General features: G+C 53.2%; 2 protein-coding genes across 6 annotated transcripts; one reads left to right on the forward strand and one right to left on the reverse strand.

Annotated features, from left to right (window-relative positions):
- The first annotated feature begins 5,097 nt into the window (after window positions 1–5,097).
- SERHL2 (serine hydrolase like 2) lies at window positions 5,098–14,318 on the forward strand. Of its 5 annotated transcripts, none has more exons than XM_051637196.1 (12): window positions 5,102–5,214; window positions 6,653–6,880; window positions 6,952–7,065; window positions 8,148–8,189; window positions 8,924–8,943; window positions 9,174–9,248; window positions 10,035–10,144; window positions 10,407–10,486; window positions 10,826–10,860; window positions 11,636–11,709; window positions 13,135–13,228; window positions 13,526–14,318. In XM_051637196.1, exons 2-12 carry the CDS (start codon window positions 6,733–6,735, stop codon window positions 13,640–13,642), a joined length of 909 nt encoding a protein of 302 aa, XP_051493156.1. In that variant the 5' UTR covers window positions 5,102–5,214; window positions 6,653–6,732; the 3' UTR covers window positions 13,643–14,318. The 5 variants fall into 5 exon arrangements, with proteins under 5 accessions (XP_051493171.1, XP_051493156.1, XP_051493164.1 ...); XM_051637182.1 differs by having other exon boundaries at window positions 5,108–5,214; window positions 11,633–11,709; XM_051637189.1 differs by lacking the exon at window positions 5,102–5,214 and adding an exon at window positions 5,354–5,459 and having other exon boundaries at window positions 11,633–11,709.
- Window positions 14,319–15,251: 933 nt separating this feature from the next.
- On the reverse strand, window positions 15,252–18,648 carry RRP7A (ribosomal RNA processing 7 homolog A). Its single transcript, XM_051637249.1, has 7 exons — window positions 18,543–18,648; window positions 18,325–18,467; window positions 17,975–18,100; window positions 17,509–17,632; window positions 16,779–16,876; window positions 16,209–16,407; window positions 15,252–15,722 (listed from the first exon to the last, which is right to left on the reverse strand). The coding sequence occupies exons 1-7, from the start codon at window positions 18,592–18,594 to the stop codon at window positions 15,637–15,639; spliced, it is 828 nt and encodes a 275-aa protein (XP_051493209.1). The 5' UTR covers window positions 18,595–18,648; the 3' UTR covers window positions 15,252–15,636.
- Between the last annotated feature and the right edge of the window lie 584 nt (window positions 18,649–19,232).

The following is a 19,232-nucleotide window of genomic DNA, read 5'->3' on the forward strand; positions in this document are numbered from 1 at the left end:
AAATATAAAAGACTTTCTGATTAAGGAGGAAATGGAAAGCTGAGACAGGAAAGAGTTTATTTGTGTGATGGGCGCTCATATATAATTTATACGCAATAACTGTTTCTAGCTATTTCATTAGTTGCAAATAAAGTGATACAAATGTGCACCACTTGCAGCTGATGCATGGTGTGTGCCTGGGGCTGCTTCCAGCTGAATGGTGGTGGTTCACAGGGGGATGATTTAACACTCCAGCAGCCCCACTATCCAAATTCTGCTGCAGGTTAATCCCTGGAGCAGATGCACGCCACTTTTTCAACTGCTCGTAGCTTGGCTTATTAGCTTAAATTGCCAAAGATTTCCATTTAAACTATCACATTGGCCCCAGATTATGGTGGGTAAAGAGCCAGCATATATTTGTCTCTCCTACCTTCTGCTGAGTTGGAGAATCCTGTGACATGCCTGAAGCACAGAGGGGAGAGAAACCAACTTAAGCCATCACAGCATTTTTTGAGCTTAATATGTTAAAGGCTATTGCAAGCATCAGAAGCTCATTCACATCAGTGAAATTCAACAGGAAATTAGGGAAAACCAAAAGAAAAGTACCCCACGTAAGGGATCTGGATGGGTCTGCAACTGTAGAGCAGAGACCAGGGTGTCAGAACCTCTCAGTCTGTGGGATATTCCTATCCTACCTCAACTCTTGCCACATGGGCAGCTCATTTAAACCCTTGTGACTCCCTGACACCATCTCAGAGGAAAGCAAGGTTTGTGGATGGAGCTCAGTGGAGGGAGGCATCCACTGGGACATATCCACAAGATGCAGATCTGGGGATGAGTCCCTCGTTGAGGCCTCTTCTCATAAATCCCATTCTCCTTCCACAACAGGTCAAATTAGGGGATGAGGACCTTACTTCTGCAACCTTCTGCAGAGGCCAGGGATGACAGAGGGCAGCTTGCTTTGGGCAGGGGGCCACCAAGCAGACAGCATGACAAAGAACAGGAGACCCAGTACTGATCCATGCACTGGAGAGATGGGGGCTTCCCTATGGTCACTAAGTGCCTCTCTGCTCCCACTGACCACACTGTGGACTGTACAAGCAGTGCCCACACCCAACACCAACAGCTCTGCACTCACCAGATTTCCCCACTCTCCTCACAGGGATCCTTCCCCTGCTCTGGGCTGCTGGAGCAGTGAAGGAGCTGGTCCCTGTTCCCAGGGCAGGCACCACTCTGAGAGCCCTGACAGTACCCCAGACCTGCCAGTTGCCCACAAAATAAAAGCCTGGTAGCTGGCATGCTGGGCTGGTTAGGTGACACATTTTGCCCTGTGATCACTTTTCTTTTCCTGTCTGCTATAGATTGCAGCATATGCTCACAATGTGGGGCTTTATATAGAGGTATGTCCTCTATATATCCTCTGAAAGAAATCAGTTAAGCCAGCAATAGCATGCTTTTCTACTTGTGTACCTGCACAAGAGAGTTTGGGGTGCAGAGGTATTACTAATAACCCACCCTAAATAGATCAATATGTCAGTACTTCAGTGCTTAAATCCAACCAGCTATGGGGAGTTTGTCCCTTGGTAGCAATCAATCTGCTGCTGTACTTAAAGTTTCCTCACCAGATCTGCAGCTAGCACAAACTGATCAATGCTGTTCCAAGTCAGCGGAGCATAACAGCTTTGCATGTCTCAATGTTCACCCTTGCAACTCTCCTCCTCCTTTCCAAGGACACGGGAGGTTAAATTATCCTTTGCTAACTACATGGGATACCTCAAACAGTTCTTAAGCAAAACCAGCTTTTTTTACCCCCAGCCCAGCACCTTGCCAGGTGGAGTCTAATTTGGTCCTCTGCAGGCAGCAATGCCATTGCAGTAGCCTGCAGCACTTCTTAGAAGTTGATGCAACAGAGGTATTTTTATGAGCCATCCAAGTTTTGCCACGCATCCTGACTAGGGCCCTCTTCCTGGAGGGTGGTTTGCCAGGCGGTGCAGTGGGAGACATGTAGTCTTGTAGGACACTTGGCTGCTCTTTCAAAGGGGTAAGTAGCATTGCTAGAGAAGACATGAGGGACCTGGAGAAGATCTCAGTAGTCTGGCTTGGCTAACAGGATGACAGCTCTGCTGCTGAGGGAGGGTCCAGGGCTGCCTCCCAGTGCAACCTTCCCCACTTGGAGCTCTATCCCAAATCACTTATAGCAGATGATTTCTGTGTGGACTTTTTCCTTTCTCATGAGGTGCCTGCTGATGGAGCGGAAGTGACTGCCTTAAGTGACTTGGAATGCAAGTCACAGGAGTCAGAATTCATTACAGAACACATACTTCCCACCTAAGCCCCAAAGCAAAGAGAGCCCAGATCCTGCTGGCTGCTGGAGCTGGGGAGAGGGCCCAAGGTAGTGGGGGAGAGAGTCCAAGACCTGTGAGTTGTGATGCACAAACTACCAGGGCAAGCATTTGCGTCAGTTTTCCAGGGCTATCCCAAACAAGGTTTATGCCTGAAAAATGGTATTAGGTAGAGGTCAGCACTGTCAGATGTCTACAGATATCTGAAGGGTGGATGTCAAGAATGGGCCAGTCTCTTTTCAGTGGTGCCTTGTGATAGGATGAGGGGAAATGGCACCAAGTTACCACACAGGAAATTGGACCTCAACATGAGGAAAAACTTCTTTACTGTGAGGGTGACAAAGCACTGGAACAGATTGCCCAGAGAGGTTGTGGAGTCTCCTTCTCTGAAGACTTTAAAGACCCATCTGGATGTGTTCCTGTGTGATCTGCCTTAGGTGTTCCTGCTGCAGCAGGGAGATTGGAGTTGATGATCTTCAGAGGTCCCTTCCAACCCCTATGATTCTATGAACTACTACCTACCTACAAGCTCTGTCCAGAGCTCTTGGCTGTTAGAAAGCTTCCTGGGACCAGCTCTCAGCACAAAGCACTCAGAGATTGTTGCTTGTGGGTACAAGTCCTCAGAGGTGAAGTTCCCTGTGTGCCAGGAACACATGGCAGCCAATGCTAGGGGATCATGATGGGGCTACCCTGTGCTGTGCTTGCAAGGCTGGCTGGACAATGCCACCACCTCATTCCACTGCTCCCCAGGAGTGGGTCTGGCTCACAGGGATGGGCTGTGCATCATGCTTCAGGTCTGCATTCCTGATGCTCTCTACTTTTCAGATTGTGTTAAGTGGCAATGTCTTTTCCTGGCGATGACCTGTTGTCCCACCAACCAGGGGACAACAGGGGTCTGCAAGGGGTCTGTATCAATCCAGCTCCTGACACAGGGTCCCCTTCCTCAAGAGCCATGCCATAGACAGAAGAACTGCAAGCCTAGCAGCCACTGCCTAACAATTACACTGCTTTCTATTTGCTTGTTGAGAAGAAATCCCAGCAATTCACAGGAAGATCCTGCCCTCTGGCATAGCAGCAGCAGTGATTGATTACTGCTGTTCTACCAGAAACAGCTGTCTCTTGCTTTTCACCTTTTGTAATCAGACACTCTGATCAGGTACTTCTGACAGGCGTAGGAAAGAAGCTGCAGATGGTACTGTGGCCTCTCTCCCTGCCTACTGCTCATGGTCTGCTTTCCTGCTTCTCCTCCATGGAAGCCTCAGAAAAAGAAATGCATGGGTCTTTCCAAACCTATAAGAATTCATGTTCTGATTTCCTTTCTAATAGCTCATCTGGAGGGGAGGTTGTGAGCTGCATAACTCTCATTTCTTCTCTGTGATGGGTCCCCAAGGTTACCTTCCAATGACTGTGGTGCAGAGCCTATTTTGCCAGGATGAGTTTGTGCTAGGCAGGAAAAACAGGGCTGTAAGCATCTGCTATGGTTTCTTTCAAGCTTTGCAGGCTGTTCTGAAAATATATTGAGTAATTTAGGAGACTGATGTGCTGAACTGAGCAGAGAGTTTTCAATTACCAATATAAAAATGACTCCCTAAGAATAGACATTCATTCTGCTCTCTCCAACTGTTCCAGCAAGGCGTCCCACTGCTCACAGTGCAGTTTGACTTTGCTTCATTTGACTGCCGAGTCCTTGACTGAAGGGGAATGGTTGTGGGTCTGCGTTAGGCTGGGTAGACTCTGCCTGCTGGAGGGAATGTGGGGCACCAGCAAGCTCTATTCCCAGCCACACTCAGATACTGACTTTCTCAAAGTCTGATCTGCACAGCCACCCCCTTTCTGGACAACTAGTGAGGGAAACCCTGTAGAAATTTCTCTGGCTAAGCGTGGTCTGCTTTTGCAGACGAGGAGCGGGGTGGCTGAGGCAGAGCGGTCGGCTGCTTGTCTGCTGCAGCCGGGTACCGCAGCCCTCAGTTCCCTGCGGTGGGTCACAGCATGGGAGAGTGACTCTCGCCCCGGGAGCAACATGATTCCAGCAAACACTGCAGTTCAGAAGAGTTTCTCCATCAGAGAGCAGCAGAAGTTCAGCACTGGTGTCAAGCACTGAGCCTGTCTGATGTTGCCACGATGCCCCTGGGTCACAGTTAAAACATCTCATGCTGTGACGCTGCAGTACAGGCAGTTTCCATTAGCAGTAATGTTGTCTCCTACAGGTAGTCAAGGAGGAAGCTGTCCCTCCTTGACTGCAGCTCCTCACAGGACCCTACCGTGTCCAGCAGGCCGACAGCAGCCCCAGACCCCATGGAGCATCGTGAACTCCCTGTGACTCACACCAAAGGCAGGCTCCCCGCAGGGCACCAGGTACCTCGGCACAGCTTCTCCCCCAGACGCAGGCACGCAGGGGAGACCTGGCAGGAGCTGGGTCAGGCGGCGGCCCCAGGACCAGGGCGCTGCAGGCTGACATGTGCTCACACAAGAGGTTTTGGGCTCCGAAGAGGGGGCAGGCTGGGCTGCCGCGACCGGGGGAAGAGCCAAGCCAGGAGGAAAGCAAGCAGCAGCGCCGCTGCGCAAGGCGGCCTCAGCTGGGACGGCCCCTCGCTGGAGGCCCGAGCGCGGGGAGCGGGGCAGGCCCGGCCGCGCTGCTGTGCCCCGCTCGCCCCCCGCCCCGCGGGCAGGCGGGCGGACAAAGATGGCGGCCCCGCTCCCCGCCGCCTCCCGCGGGCCCAGCGGCCCGGCCCGGCCCGGCCCGGCCCGGCGCAGCCCGCACAGCCGAGGCCGCGGCGCCCCGGGGAGGCGGGGAGCGGGGCGGTGCAGCCGGCCCGGCCCTGCCCGCCCCGTCCCGCCGCCGGGCTGCGTCCTGCCGCCGCGGCCTGGCGCTGTGTCCCGGCCAGGCAGAGCGGTAGGCGGGGGCCGGGGGGCGCGGGGCCGGGACCGGGGCCGGGGCCGGGGCCGGGGCCGGGGCGGCAGCAGCCGCAGCGCTGCCAGGGCCGCTCTCGGAGTCGGACGGGGGTCGGTCCTCGGGGCGGCCCCACCCCGAGCCCGGGAGCAGCTGCCCCAGGGCGCCCGGAGGCGAAGGCCCGGGTGTAGCGGCCCTTCCTGCCGGCCTGGGGAGGCCCCCGCTCCGCAGCCGGGGGAGACCCCGCGGTGGGTCCCCACAGGGCCCAGGCAGGGCGGGCGCGGCCCGGGGAGGGCGGTCAGGTTATGCCGGGAGCCCAGGTCATCAGGCGGGTCCCAGGCCATGGCAGGAAGCCAGCCCGGGGCTGTCAGGATCAGGCCCGGGGAGGGCAGGCAGGGTCAGAAACAGCCCCGTGACTGGCAGGCAGGGCCACGGCCCCCGGGGCTCGGGCGTCGCTGCTGGAGGCCAGCACTGCTGGGGCTGGGGCTGGGCCGGGCCTCGGTAGGCTCGGGGTCAGGAGGGAAGGATGCAGGGGAGGCCCCTGGTGCAGTTGATTGGGATCATGAGGTGCTCTCAGGGCCCCAACAGCAGCCTCCCCTCTCAGCCCAGCCCTGTCTGCCCTCACCTCAGGGAGACACGGGCTCAGGAGGTGGGGTCTCAGTGGACTGCTTAAGGGAGCAGAGAGCTTAGACAAGCCACTGGAAAGGGAATATAGCATGAGAGATGGTCAGGCTGTCCATAAAGGGCCCCAGCAGTCAGAAGGGCTTGGGGATAAAGGGGAGATATTCAAACCACCCCTGGAAGATACCCAGAGGCTGGGTAGTACTGGGGGATTCACTCAGGAGCCTGGGGTCGAGAAAGGGTCAGATGTAGCTCAGTGATTGCAGGCGGATCAGCAGTGATGAGACAGGTTTGAGCTCAGGCAGTTGCCTGGCAAGTTGTGGGCCCACATCCCATGCAAGGTCTCTGGTCCTGAGGGGCACACAGAGGGTGGCAACAGTGACCTGCTGTGTGGCATGTAGTCAGCTAGTCTCTTGAAGGTGCCAGCTGGTAGTGTAAAAGAGGAGAAGGCGGTAACAGTCTAGTTACTGGAGGGAGCATCCTTATTCCCGAAATTGTCTTTTTGGTCCAGGACAGGTGCCTGGCTGACTGTAGCTAGCTGGGGGAATTATGCATGGTTCCCTCTTGCCAGATCTCCTGTGCCTACTGGTTGGGCTGCAGCTGCTGCAGGGATACAGAGAGGAGGCTTTCTCCTCCTGTGTAGAGAAGCTGGTTTCTTCCTAGGAGCATCACTAGTACGTGCTGGGAAGAGGATTCCCCAAACAGACAGGCAGAAACGGCAGCTTGGGATGTTGAGTGGGGAGCTATCAATCAGCAAGCTGCTAATTAAGACCACAGGAGGCTGGTGAGTTACTAAAGACCTGTATTACTTTTTTTTCAGAGCTCTAGGCCATTAACAAGATCCCTGGGACCTACTCTGAGCTCTCCAGGGACATCACTTGTGAGCACTCTATTTTGGGCATGTTCTCAGAGTTGAAGTTTCCTGTGCCCTGGGGCCATGTGGCAGCCAAGGCCTGGGGACCCTTGGAGGGACACCCCGTGCTGTGCTTGCATGGCTGGTTGGACAACGCCAACACTTTTGACAAGCTCATCCCACTTCTCCCCAGAGGTAGGCCTGGCTCATCAGGATGGTTCTTGTTGTGTTGCAGGGCTGCATGTCTGATACTCTTTCCCTTTCAGAGTGCTATTATGTGGCAATGGATTTTTCTGGCCATGGTTTATCGTCCCACCGACCTGCAGGCTCCCACTACCACCTTCTGGACTATGTGAGCGATGTGCGGCGGGTGGCAGCAGGTGGGTGGTTGACAGGACCCTTGAAGGCATGTTTGTGCAGGGGGTGCCATATTGCTCTGGCTCCTTGGAACAAGCAGGCAGCATTTACTGCCAGGAGAGGAGTCAGTTCCTTCTGCTTCTCAGCCTTGAGTTAGCTGGTGCTTTGTGTCCATAGATGAAGTATCCCTCTTTCTCATGATTTGGTGAGAGAAAGGAACAGTAAGCATGGGGAAGTGAGTGTTTCTATACTAAAAAGCAGTACTGGAGAAGTGGTGGGCACAGATTTTGTCAGACTGACTTTTTGTAAGCAGCCAGTGATCTCTAGCCAGTCTTAGGTGGAAGTTGGAGACTCTTCTGGTTCTCCCTGGTGGCAGCTCACTGCTTGCTTTGGTATCATACAAAGAAATCTGAAAGCCAAGGTGTCTTGGGCTCCTAATACCTCCTGATCTAACTGACCATCTGTATGTTGACCTTGGGGAAAGCTTTGGCATGTGCTGTTTTGTATCCCTCATTGAGTATATGGAGGGCCTCTAGAAATTCTTTTGACATGCCAGAGGGTAAAACACGTCTTTCAGTGAGGTGTGCTTCAGATGGGCAGTACTGACAAAGCAGTGCTTTCCCATCAGCCTCTCAGACTGCCTCACAAATAGACTGAAGAGCCTGATGTGCTAAATGGTGTAGAGAGCTTTCACTTGGAATAGTCATAGGCAGTGTACCTGGCTTTGTGTCCTCATGGCTCTTGCAGAATGCCCTGCAGCAGGGTGCTCTGGCAAGGTCTCTCTCTTCCAGCAGACTCTTTCCAGTCAAGCTTCGTTGCTTCTTGCCAGTCTCGTGTCTGGCAATGAATGGGAATTTGCTCTAGTTTGTTTGCCATACAGAGAGAGCTTTGGAGTGTATGACTTAGCTGCCAAGGAAGTGAGGTGGTGGATGCTCTTTTTCTTTAAAACTGACCTACTTAGCCACCTCATTTCTGGATGAGGAAACAAATTAAGCAGTGCAAAAGCCCTCATGGGAGAAGGGGCCTGTCTTGACGGAGAAGCACCAAGATGCTGCTGCTCTGGCTTCTAACACAGCACTGTCTGTTTTTGTCTGTTGCCACCTAGCCTTGCAGTGGAGACGGTTCACTCTGATGGGGCACAGTATGGGTAAGTGGCTCTTGTCCTTTTAAGCAGTGAGATTCATGGAAACAGGAGTAGATAATTAACTTACAAGACATGCTGCTAGGAGCTGGGTGGGAATATTTATTATATTGTGTCAAGTACCAGGTTCCTGCTCAAGTGATTCAAACATCTGTGCGCTGGTTTGAAATGCCTCTGCTTTCAAGATCCTGTACTACCAACAGTGGTAACTCTTGCTGTGGTCCTTCCCCCCCACCTTCAGGAAGGAACAGTGATGGGCAAAGAGAGGTGGTCTACAGCAGGAGAATTCACAGCAGGCCTTTCTGCCTGGTCCCCATAAGGCCACAAAGCCTGGGGACTGCAGGGCCCTTCTTGGTGGGTCATGGAGCTTGCTGAGGGGAACCAGACTCCAGGCTCTATCCCTTTGTGCTTGGGACATGGTGGGGTTTTGCTCCTCAGGGCTGCTCTGGCCACAGCTGACAGTGTGTCTGCACACGATACTGTTTTAGCTAGTAACTCCTCTCTGGCCTTGCTGCCTGAAAGGAAGGCAGGGATGGCACAACACCAGGAGTCCAGCGGGCCAATAGCCCTACTCTCTGCCTGCATCCTGCCTGCTGGGAAAGCTTTACTCTCCAGCTGGGGATTTGTCTCTTGTACAACATGCATTTATGCTTCTGAGGCAGCTCCTGCTGTGGGGAAAGGGAGTTTCTGTTACTGAGGTGTGTCCTGTGCATAATTGAGCACTCTTCTTTCCTTTGCAGGTGGGACTGTGGCAGGAATGGTGAGTAAAGTATCCTTTATTTATTTATTTATTTATTTATTTATTTATGAGGGTTTGTGATTTCTACAGCTTGAAAAATGAATGGGAGGGGAATGAAGAGACAGGCCGTGTGGGACTTGGATCTTGGGAGGAGGGGCCCTTCCCATACCCGTTCTCCAGTGTAGCAGGACAAAGACATCACTCAGTGGTCAGCTTTTCTCTTTCCCTCATATTGTTTCATCTTTCTTCAGTTCAGTTTCCTCTATCCTGAGATGGTGGACAAGCTGATCCTGCTGGAAAATCTTGGCTTTCTGCTAGCTCCAGAGGTTAGATTTCACATGCCACCCCTTCCCTTTTTGAAATAAGTATGAGATTATTTTTTTCTTTCCCTTATTTGTACAGAGAAAGCGCTGATGTGACCAGTTTCTGGCAAGTCGCACAAGTCTCAGGGCTTTTTTTTTGGCAGGCACAGATCTGCTCCTTGTTGCATGGATTGAGGTTCCTGCTTAGGGTGGCCCTTGGGGGACACTTGGTAGTGCTCCATATCCTGCAGTCCCTCAGCACCAAACTTCACTTGTCTGTGCCATGCCCATGTACAAAGGGGACAGGAACCTCTGTCCAAGCAGTTGCCAGCTGAGGTTGTCTTTTTGCCAAAGGCTTGTTGGGTGACCTGGGTGCAAGACTGCAGGATTTATTTTTCTGTTCCTGGCAGGATGTAAAGCTACATTCCCAACCTGCCATCAATCACTACCAGATGCTGGGGATTTGGTTGGCAGCAGTAGGACAGAAGCCCAGGGTCAGGTAGACAAAAAAATAGCAGATTTCCCTTGTTCTTTTAGACAGTTGTCATCAACTCAAAAGTGACAAAGAAAGGACTGCAAGGTTAAAAAGCTGAGTTTTTTGACAGTAGTGCTTAGACTTTCTATTCCTGCCTTGCCTTTTAAGTATTGCTGTTCCCTCTTCCCCAGAAATGGGCATTTTTAATATGTCCAAACTGGTACCACTTCTGAGGGATGCTGAACTGTGAAATGCCCTTTTTTACCTTGTGATAAGGGGTAAAATTATTCAGAAGGGAGTGGTTACTCCTGCTCCCTCACCCCTCTTTGTTTCAGGACACTGAGGCGTGGCTGAAATCAAAACGGATGGTGATTGACAGATTACTGAGTCTAGAGGCAAAGCAGCAAACTCCCAAAGCACGGAGCCCCGAAGCAGCATTGCAGAGGTGGGTTCCCAGCTGTCCTCTTCGTTTGCTGCCTGCTCTCACCTTGGACAGAGTTGGGCCGAGAAAGGGAAACTGACCCTGCACTTCCCTTTTCAAATCTCTAGAATCTCAGCGAGACCTTTTGCTTCTGCTGCCAGAAGCTGCTGCTTCTTCCTGCTCTTTTCTGAAGCAGCCTGAGAGCTCGTTGTCACCTTGTCATGCCATTTTCGCTTCAATTCCTCCCTTTTCCAGCAGCACAATCTCTCTGCCATGTCTCCCCCAGGCTCTTAGAAGCAAACAGACATCTGACAGCAGAGGGTGGGGCAATCCTACTGCAGCGAGGAGCAACTGAGACACCCGCTGGTAAGGGGCTGCAGTGGAGACAAGGGCTCATCTCAGTGCCGGGCCAATGCTGCGGGTGGGAAGGGAGCTGTGCCAACAGCCATTGTCTCCCGCCAGTTACAGGGTGCCCTAGCTGCAAGTTTACACAGCCTGAATGGGATCAATTAAGTCTGTAGGCAGAGGTCTCCATTCCCAGCAGCTGGGGTTGACAATCAAGTCCTAGACTGGCTAAAGAATTTTAAAAAGGATAAATCTGAATTAATCCTGTTCCTCCTGTCTCAAAAAAGTCTTGGGCAGACCCCAAAGGTGAGGAGAAACTGAGCAACTCCTGCGAGACCCTCTCTTGTGTTTTCATTCCAGGGCTGGTGTATAACAGAGACATGAGAGTCCGTACGGTGAGCATTGCTCTTCTGACATGGCCCTCGCTGCTTCTGAGCCCAAAGCTTGCAGAAAACTCAGGGATAGTGGAGGCCCACTTACCGAGCCCACACCCTGCCTCCACCCAGCCATTTACTTTCTGCTTCCCTAATTCCCACATCTGTAAATGCTGCTGTTAATAGAGCCTGCATTTGATAATTAACTGACTCAGCTTACAGAGTCACTGGAAAATGTTAACTGATTTTTTTTTTAGCAGTTCCTCTGCCGCAGGGCCTCCTGGCCACATTTTCCTGCTGTTAGAACTCTTCAGGCAGCAGATGGATGGATGCCTTTAGTCAGATTCTTTGTCAGGTCACCCATACAGGAACGGGAGTTAGAGTGGAGCAAAGTCCTCATGTTTGATATTTTGATAGCTTTGTGACATTTCTGGGCAAGCAGGGCCTCCTCTACCTGTGCTACTGCCAGGCTATGAAAGCCAGAGTAGAGTCCTGTCTCCTTTTTAGTAAAAGGATTCTTTAAAGCTTTTCTCTGCTATGAGATCATTCCCATATGTGCTGCATCCCAGCAGGCAGTGTTGTTGGCAGCCCTGAAACACAGCTGGACAGAAGCCTTTGCAGAGCCAGCTACTCTTGTGCACAGCCTGGCTGTCTGTCATGTCCCAGCACAGGAGCTTCAGGGCTGCAGCCACCCCTGCCTTCAGAGCTGCTCATGCAGCATGTTTTGGGGACATCCTCTGCCCCCAGCTGCTGTCCCTCACCTTTGCTGCTCTTCCTGTCTTTGCACCTGCAGCAGGATCGAGAGTCCCTCACGGTCGAACAGTGTGTGAAGCTCCTGCAGAAGATCCAGGACCGTGCTCTCATCATTGTGTGAGTGAAGCACAAGCCACAACAACCCTCGCTGCCTTCTTGCAGCCCGGGTTGGAAGGATGGTTAGAAAGGAGTGCTTTGCTGCTCCTTCCTTTGCAGTGGACACCCAGACCTTCAAGCCAGTTGGCACAGCAGTAAAGCCTGCTGAGCATTTCCCAGATCCCTACCACTGCCCTGGCCTGGGCCAGCTCCTGGAGCAAGTAGAGAGCAGCTGGTGCACCATCCTCCTGGCCTGGCTTTGAGTGTTGAGGCTGGGCCTCCCTGGTGCAACACTGACAGAGGAATGCAGCCCTGCCCTGTCCTCCCCACACTCCTGCCTTCAAGCTCCCACCAGCCCGCAACCTCCGCTCTACAGCAAGAGGCCATCCTGGCAAACACACCACCCTCCACAGCACTGCTCCTACTCACTTTCCTCCTGTCCTGGCTCTTCCCCCAGTCACAGCAACCCAGCTGGCCCCTTCTCCAGACCCCAAAACCTCTTGCCTGAACAAACGGGTGAAACCGTGGCCACCTCCATCTCCTCCAGCTGGTCCTGGAGCTCCTGGCTTGATCCAGCTTTTGCAAACTCCCCTATCGTGCCTTGCGGCAGGGAGAAGTTGTGAGGAGGTAGCCAGTGGCTTGCACAGAGTACCACAAGCTGTTCTGCTGTCTGGGTGGGTAGCTGGTTTTGTCAGTCATCCTCTGTGTTTTTCCCATCTTCTTGGAAGGCAAAATATGCCAAGCTCTGGCTACCTTGGTTTGTGTGATGCTGTTAAACACTCTAGGAAATGAGAGGAAATGCTAGAAGTTGAGAAATAAGGTGTAGTTTTGACTTCCCTGGTCCGTTGAAGTCGTAAGAGCTAAATGATTTTCCTGCTTGTCCAGAACCACAACAGCATGGTGAGGACAAGTCATCTAGGCCATACAGAGCCTTTGAGCCTGGGATGTCACCTTTTCCCACCATTGCAGCATGGTAGGAGACAGCACGATCGTAACTCTGCAGGAGGCCTGGTGCTGGTTTCTCCAGGACTGCCCTGGTACCTGCCTTTCCAAGCAGGGCACAGCAGCATGGAGGGGGGAAAGGGACAGAGGAGAGATGTAGAAGCTGGGTGGAAGGAAGAAGTTAAGAGCAAAAGACAGGATGGTGGGGGCAGGGAATGATGTATTCAGACCAGTTAAGGAACCAGCCCTGGTGGGGAACAATGATACTATGAGGTGATCACCCAAGGTTTTAAACGGAATTTAACATAAAAGGTTAGCCAAACCGTGCAGTGCTCCTTTGACTACCACATGTGGCCTGTAACCCTGCTGGTTTTCCAGGCAGCTTGGAAAGAGCAGCTGGGTCTGCCATCCCACTGTCCTGGGGACACTGCTTCTGCCTAGGACAGCAGCAAAGACAAGTGGAGGCCACTGTGTGCTGTACTCAGCCTTGTTGTTGCCTTTCAGAGCACAAGATGGACTCTTGGTACCACACAAGCTAGACAACAGAAACCGCTTTGTGAAAGCCCTACGGGAGGCGTTTGAGTCTACCCTCAAAGAGGTGAGAGCAAACTCCGTCCTTGCATCTCCACTCCACCAGGCTGGGAGCAGACTACTTTGGTGGACACCCCCCAGTAGGTGATTTCTGCTGAGCAGCACAGCCCTCACAAGAGGGAAAGCCAAATTTGCTCCTGCTGCCAAAGTCCCAAGTCCTACCCTCTGGAACCAGCTCTTCCCACGTCCTCCTATCCCTGTACTGTCGTGCCCCCACCTCCCTCCCCAAGTGTCACACAGCAAACACAGCTTCCCTGAGGGAACACCTTCCTGGTTCACATCACCTTGTGTCCTTTCCTTCCAGCACATCCAGCTAGTAGAGGTGCCTGGGAGCCATTTCGTACACCTGAACGAGCCCGAGGTAGTCTCTGGGATCATCAGCAACTTCCTGACAGCACAGAACACCAGAGCCAGGCTCTAGGAAGCCCCCGTCACTGCTGCAACAGGCCAGAACAGGAAGCTAAAACAGGCTGTGAAGGAATTCCCACCATGCATCCAATGTGAGGTTCATGATACTCTTTCCTAAGCTTAGCTCACTGCAGGCTGGAAGCGGGTCTGTTGGGGGGGTTCCCTAGAGAAGAGCTGAGAAAAGTATCTCGGTTGTTGATGGGAAAAGCAATCCCTTCTTCACTTCCAGCTCTGTAAGCACAGGGATAGAGGCCTAGAGTGGCCTTCCCCTTGCTTGCTCCTGACTCACACCCTGAAGTGGAGCATACAAGCAGACAAATCCTCTGCAGAAGCAGCAGCACCAGCATTTGAAGAGAGAGCTGGCTCATCTCACCTTCTCCCTGAGGATGGTGTGACCAGCTTCCTCCCAGGATCAGATTTACTGAAAAAACAGGAAAGTGTTCTGCTTCTCTGCTTACTTCCATGGGTGCCTGAGCTGAGAGGGCCTGAGCATCCTGTTCTACTGTGAGAGCTGCTGCTTTTTTAAAAACCAGCTTACATAAGAGCTCACCTAGGCACAGAACACCATTTTAATGAACTCCTAGGGAATCAGTCACTAATTCTCAGCTGAAACAGCTGGGAGAGCTACTAATAATGGAAAAGTTGGCAGAGGTGATTTCTGTCCTTCTAAATAAAGATTAATCTCCCAATGTTAACTCCCATTTTCTTGACTCTACAGGAGGGTGAATCTCCATTCTTTTGCAATGTTCAGCCAAGCAGCTAAAACACCAAGCTTAACAGGCAGTGATTTTTACATGCATTCTGCTTTAGATGGGATGTATTAAGGATCCCTCTGCCTCCTAGTTAGGTTGATGCAAAAAGCCAACTGAAGCAAGTGGGTCTGGCAACTCCCTATGCAACTGAAACTGCTTTTGCAGTGGGTTTTCTAAAGGAAGCTAAATCTGGTTTAACCCAGCTCCTGTGGAATTTACCAGCATTTCCACCTTACTTCCATGGTCACGCCTCTGTTGAGGCTGCAGGCAGTAAAATGTGTAGAAGCCTGGGGTAGGGGAGTGTGGGTTACAGCCCCTCCCTGATCAGAGTGCACTGGGGTGAACAAGCATTAAGTCCAAAGCTGCACAAACATTATGTGGGCAGTACAAAAGCACTGCCCTGCAGCTCGATGTGCCTGTTGCCCTCCTCACCTGCCTCCTGCGGGACAGCAACAGGCAAGGTGGAAACAGGCCTTGGAGAATCTGGTTCCTCCCTCCCGAGCCAGGCTGCTGTCTCACCTTGTTCTAGTGATGGTGCTAAACAGCAGAAGTTCCCACAACCCAGGTTAGACATGGCTGTAGAGGGCCATGCACAGCTGGAAGACTGGGCACCTCAACACCTGGCTGAGAGGGAGCTGCCTGGGAGGGAAACACCAAGGCAAGGGGTAGTGCTCTGTACCAAACCACTGATGTCTGCGTGTGACAACGGGTCTGGGAACTTCTCAGTTGGGTTTTTTCCAAGGTCACTTCCCTTCTTACAGGTAAGATGTGCAAAGAAGCACTGGCGTACAAGCCATGACTTCAATCGCCACCCAAGCACACAAGAAGCTGCCCCTGCAGCAAACCAAGGGAGAGGCAGGCATTCTCATCTTTTAAGAACATAGCAGCAGTTTATTTACAGTTCCTCAGCTGTTCCTTGCCCCTGTAGAGGCTGTGTTAGATCAATCCCAGCTCACACCAAGCTTTAAGAGGGCCTTGGGTGGCAGGGAGATACAGGCTGTCACAGGAAGTGCCTCAGACCTGAGCACCCTGGGAAGTGGTGCCACACGGCCAGACAAATGATGGCAGAACAAGAGACAGCAGTGAGAGCAAAGGAAACCCTCTCCAGCAACAGTTGCTGTGATCTCCCGTTCCAGATCCAAGGGTGGGGACAACCTGAAGCTGCCTCAGTTTGAAATCCTTTGGCACATGGAGTCCATAGGCATCTCTCCCACCTTCTCCATGACAGGCATCCAAGGAAACAGCTCCTTACAGCTTAGTACGGCCGAAACTTGCGCTGGGCTCGCATCAGGGCAATCCTCTGCTTGTCCTCCTCAAATTTCTTCCTCAACTGGGCAATGTCTAAAACAGGCAGAAAGAAGGCAGGTCACAAGGCAGCAGTAGATCTCCCTCTCCTGGGAAGCTTCGCTTCCACACAGCGGGAGGGGCTCAGCCCTGACCCCCCGCACATACACGCTTCCCAGAGCAGGTCCTTTCACGCCTGGGCTGAGCGCCAAGCTGGGGCTCTGGCCGTTCGTCTGCAGCAGTGCTACAGCTCCCTCTTGGGGAGAAACTGGTTTTCCCGTTCAGTTGCTGCCTTTGTGCAGACTGAAAACACATCTTTTGGAAAGCCACAACCCGCACACTTTCCCGCAAAATATTCCAGCAGCTCTTGCTAAGACAGGTGGTGGCAAGGAGCCCCCAGGAGCGGGCAAGGCCATTCGCGCAGCCACCCAGCCAAGCGTACATCTGGACACAGCCTCCACTGAAGGCAAAAAGACACTCTTTGGGTCACAGCGTGAGAGATAAGAGACACGGGCAGGGGTGGGAAGAGACTGGGACACTCACGCTCTCTCTTGGTCTCGCGATGCTGCCAGGCATAGAAGTTGAGCAGCTCTTTGCGAGCTCTTTTCTGTTTCTCCCTCTCCAGCACCCGCAGGTTGGCAGCCTCCGTGCGGGGCAGGCCGGGCTTTCGGCCCTTCCTCGTCACCTTCACCCAGCCCTCCTCATCTGGAACGCCCTCCTCCTTGGCTGCTTTGGCTTCTTCCTGTAATGACAGGAGCATGAGGCAGCTCAGTGCAGATGGGATCCCTCACAGGCCCTCTTACACAGGGTTACAGCTCCTGCTTCTGCACAAGGTTTGAAGGAAAGCGTGGGACCAAGGGCACAGGCATTCCACTCTCAGTCACAACACTGCATGCCAGCCAGGACCCATGTGCTTGTGGATACCTACCTACTGGGTGGAAATGTCAGGTGTTGTGGTCCAAATGAGGATGTGACTGCCCACCACCAACAGGGAATAAAACCAGCCTCAACAGCCAGTGTGCTTCCCTTTGCCTTTCCACCAAGATATCCCCTCTCCCTTCCTCCTCCCCAGACAAACTGCTTAGCTGGGCTCCCTCCTCAATCCAGCCCCACCTCTGCCATCTTTTTGTCGTAGTCTTCCATGTAGGTGTCCACCTCAGCCTTCAGCTCCTCCCGATCCACAACCGAGGCCGCATAGCTGGCGATCCACTCTGAGACAGAGAGGGCAGAAGTCAGCAGCAGCTTCTCTCAGAAGCAAGCACGATGCTTTTGGGCAGCTCTAGAGAGACCTACTGTGAGGATGGACAAACCCCACTCCTGTTCAGCATCCCCACTGCCATGGCACAACCAACCCGCAGCCCAGGCCACAGGCAGTGAGCCATGGAAAAACCTTGCAACTTTCCCAAGCAGGAGTGGGGTAGCCTCAAGCCCAAGAGATGAAACATTCAGGGCTGTGTTGCTGTGTGTTGCTGTCAAGGGATCACACCTGAAGTGCTGACATCTTGACAGACACCTGGTGCCTGTTACTGACTTTGGATTCCATTTTGAGGGCAAGACACAGCTGGTTTCTCTGAAACTATGTGATACTTAAAAGATGTCAGGAAAAACTGTCCCTTTCATTGTACCGAGTGACTCCATTCTCCCACAGGGTCACTAGACAAGACTACAAGGTCCAGTACAACAAGCTTGCTATCTTGTGAATAAAAAAAGCAGGACAATGAAACACTGAACATAACCTGGCTTGGTACAAAATGGTGAGAATTAATCTGCAAAGTAGGATTCGGCAAAGAAGGGCTATGGTTTCTCTCCAGCAGCAGCTAGCAGGAAGGTAGGGCCTACTTACTGCTAATGCCAGTTTTCACAGGGTGACTCTCCGTTGATATCAGCAAGGGTCCTTCCTGCGACAGGGCTTTTGCTGCTTGGACACCAGCTGGTTTCTTAAACACCACATAGGCTACTTGAAATCCCTTGGAGAAAAAGACATCATAGCCAGTCAGATACACCAGGGAAGCTGGTGACACAGCATGAAGCCGCAGTAAAAATAAAAATAATAAATATTAAAGCATAAGTTGTGGTGGGATAGCAAAAAAAAAAACAAAACAAAAAAAACCCAGCCCAAACCCCCAAATGGTTTTCCCATACAGAATCACAGAAGTGCTTTAACACAAACTTTAAGATCATCAAACCCAACTGTAAATCTAACGCTGCCAAGTCCACCACTGAACCGTATCTGTAGATGCCAATTTCCAAACAGTACCATTCCGTCTGTGAATAGTAAAGCATCATTATTCCTCCTGGCTGAGCTTTACCGTGGCAGGTTTGCAGCTGAAGAATTTGGACGTGCGTTTTTCCTTTTTCTCTCCTGGCCCTGGCTTCTCACAGATATCCACGGACTGGACATGCCCGCAGCGGGAGAAGAGCCTAGACAGAGCATCCTTGGTGCAGAGAGTAGGGGAGAAGAGAGGGTGCAGGAAAGCGGGATGACTCCCTCCCCGCCCTCGCACCCACGGAGCGCCGCAGCCCCCCGGGCCGCCCCAGCCCGCAGGCAGGCCCGGCTCCTTCGCTCACGGCACGGCGCTCTGAGGCCAAGCCCTGGGCCTCCAGCCGCCCCCGCCGCGCCGAGCCCGCCCCGCCCCGCCCCTCCCGCCGCCCCGCTCACCGGGCTGCAGTACGGGGGGACGTTGAGGACGAAGAGAGTGCGACGAGGCGGGTGCGCGGTGCCGGCCCCGTCCCGCACCTGGTGCTCCTTCACCAACAGGCAGTGGGCCGAGCGCTGCCGCTCCCCGAACTTCACCGCCAGAGCTGCAGGCGAAGAGCCGGTTAAGGACCCCGCAGCCCCCTCCCCGCGCCCGGGCCCCCTCCCCGCGGCCTCCTCACCCGCGTAGCCCGGCGGCGCCGTCCGCCCCGCGCGCTCCCGGGCGGCCGCCATCTCAGCGCGGCGGGAAGCGGCGGCGGCGGCGGCGCGGGGGCTGCCGGGAGCGGTAGTTCCCCGGAGCCGCGCGGTAATGGCGGCAGCGCCCGCGGCAGCCGCCCCGCCTCCTGCCCGGGGCCGGCGGGCAGCCAGAGACAGCGGCGGCCACCGCTTTTAAAGGCTCGTCGTTGATCGGGGCGGAGGGAAACGGCCTTGACAAAGGAGCCCGTATTTATGACTGGGTGGAAGACGGGCCTCGCCCCGACGTGAAAGACGTCGGAGCAAGATGGATGTGCAAGGTGAAAACAGGCCAATGAAACGAAGATAAACGACACGGAGAAGTGACTCAACCAACCAAATATCCAAGTTAATGCACACGGCCAGAAGCAGTGGTACATGCCAAGCCGAGGAAAGTTCACCAGACAACTTGAAAATGGTGCATCACGCTCCACGTCGGCATGTTTTTAAAAAAATGCAAAGGAAAAAGAGAGAAACTATTAAAAATTACGTACCACCTGTCCTGGCCAGCCATAGTGAATTAGTTCATGCAGTGCTTCACGTTATGTTCTCTAAGAGCCCAGGCAAAACCCAAAGGACAGTATCATAACGCTGCATGAGGGCAGACGCGCAGACGCGAGGTCAGGAGGTGGTAGGTG

This window comes from Apus apus, chromosome 1 (assembly GCF_020740795.1).
Source record: "Apus apus isolate bApuApu2 chromosome 1, bApuApu2.pri.cur, whole genome shotgun sequence".
NCBI lineage: Eukaryota > Metazoa > Chordata > Aves > Apodiformes > Apodidae > Apus > Apus apus.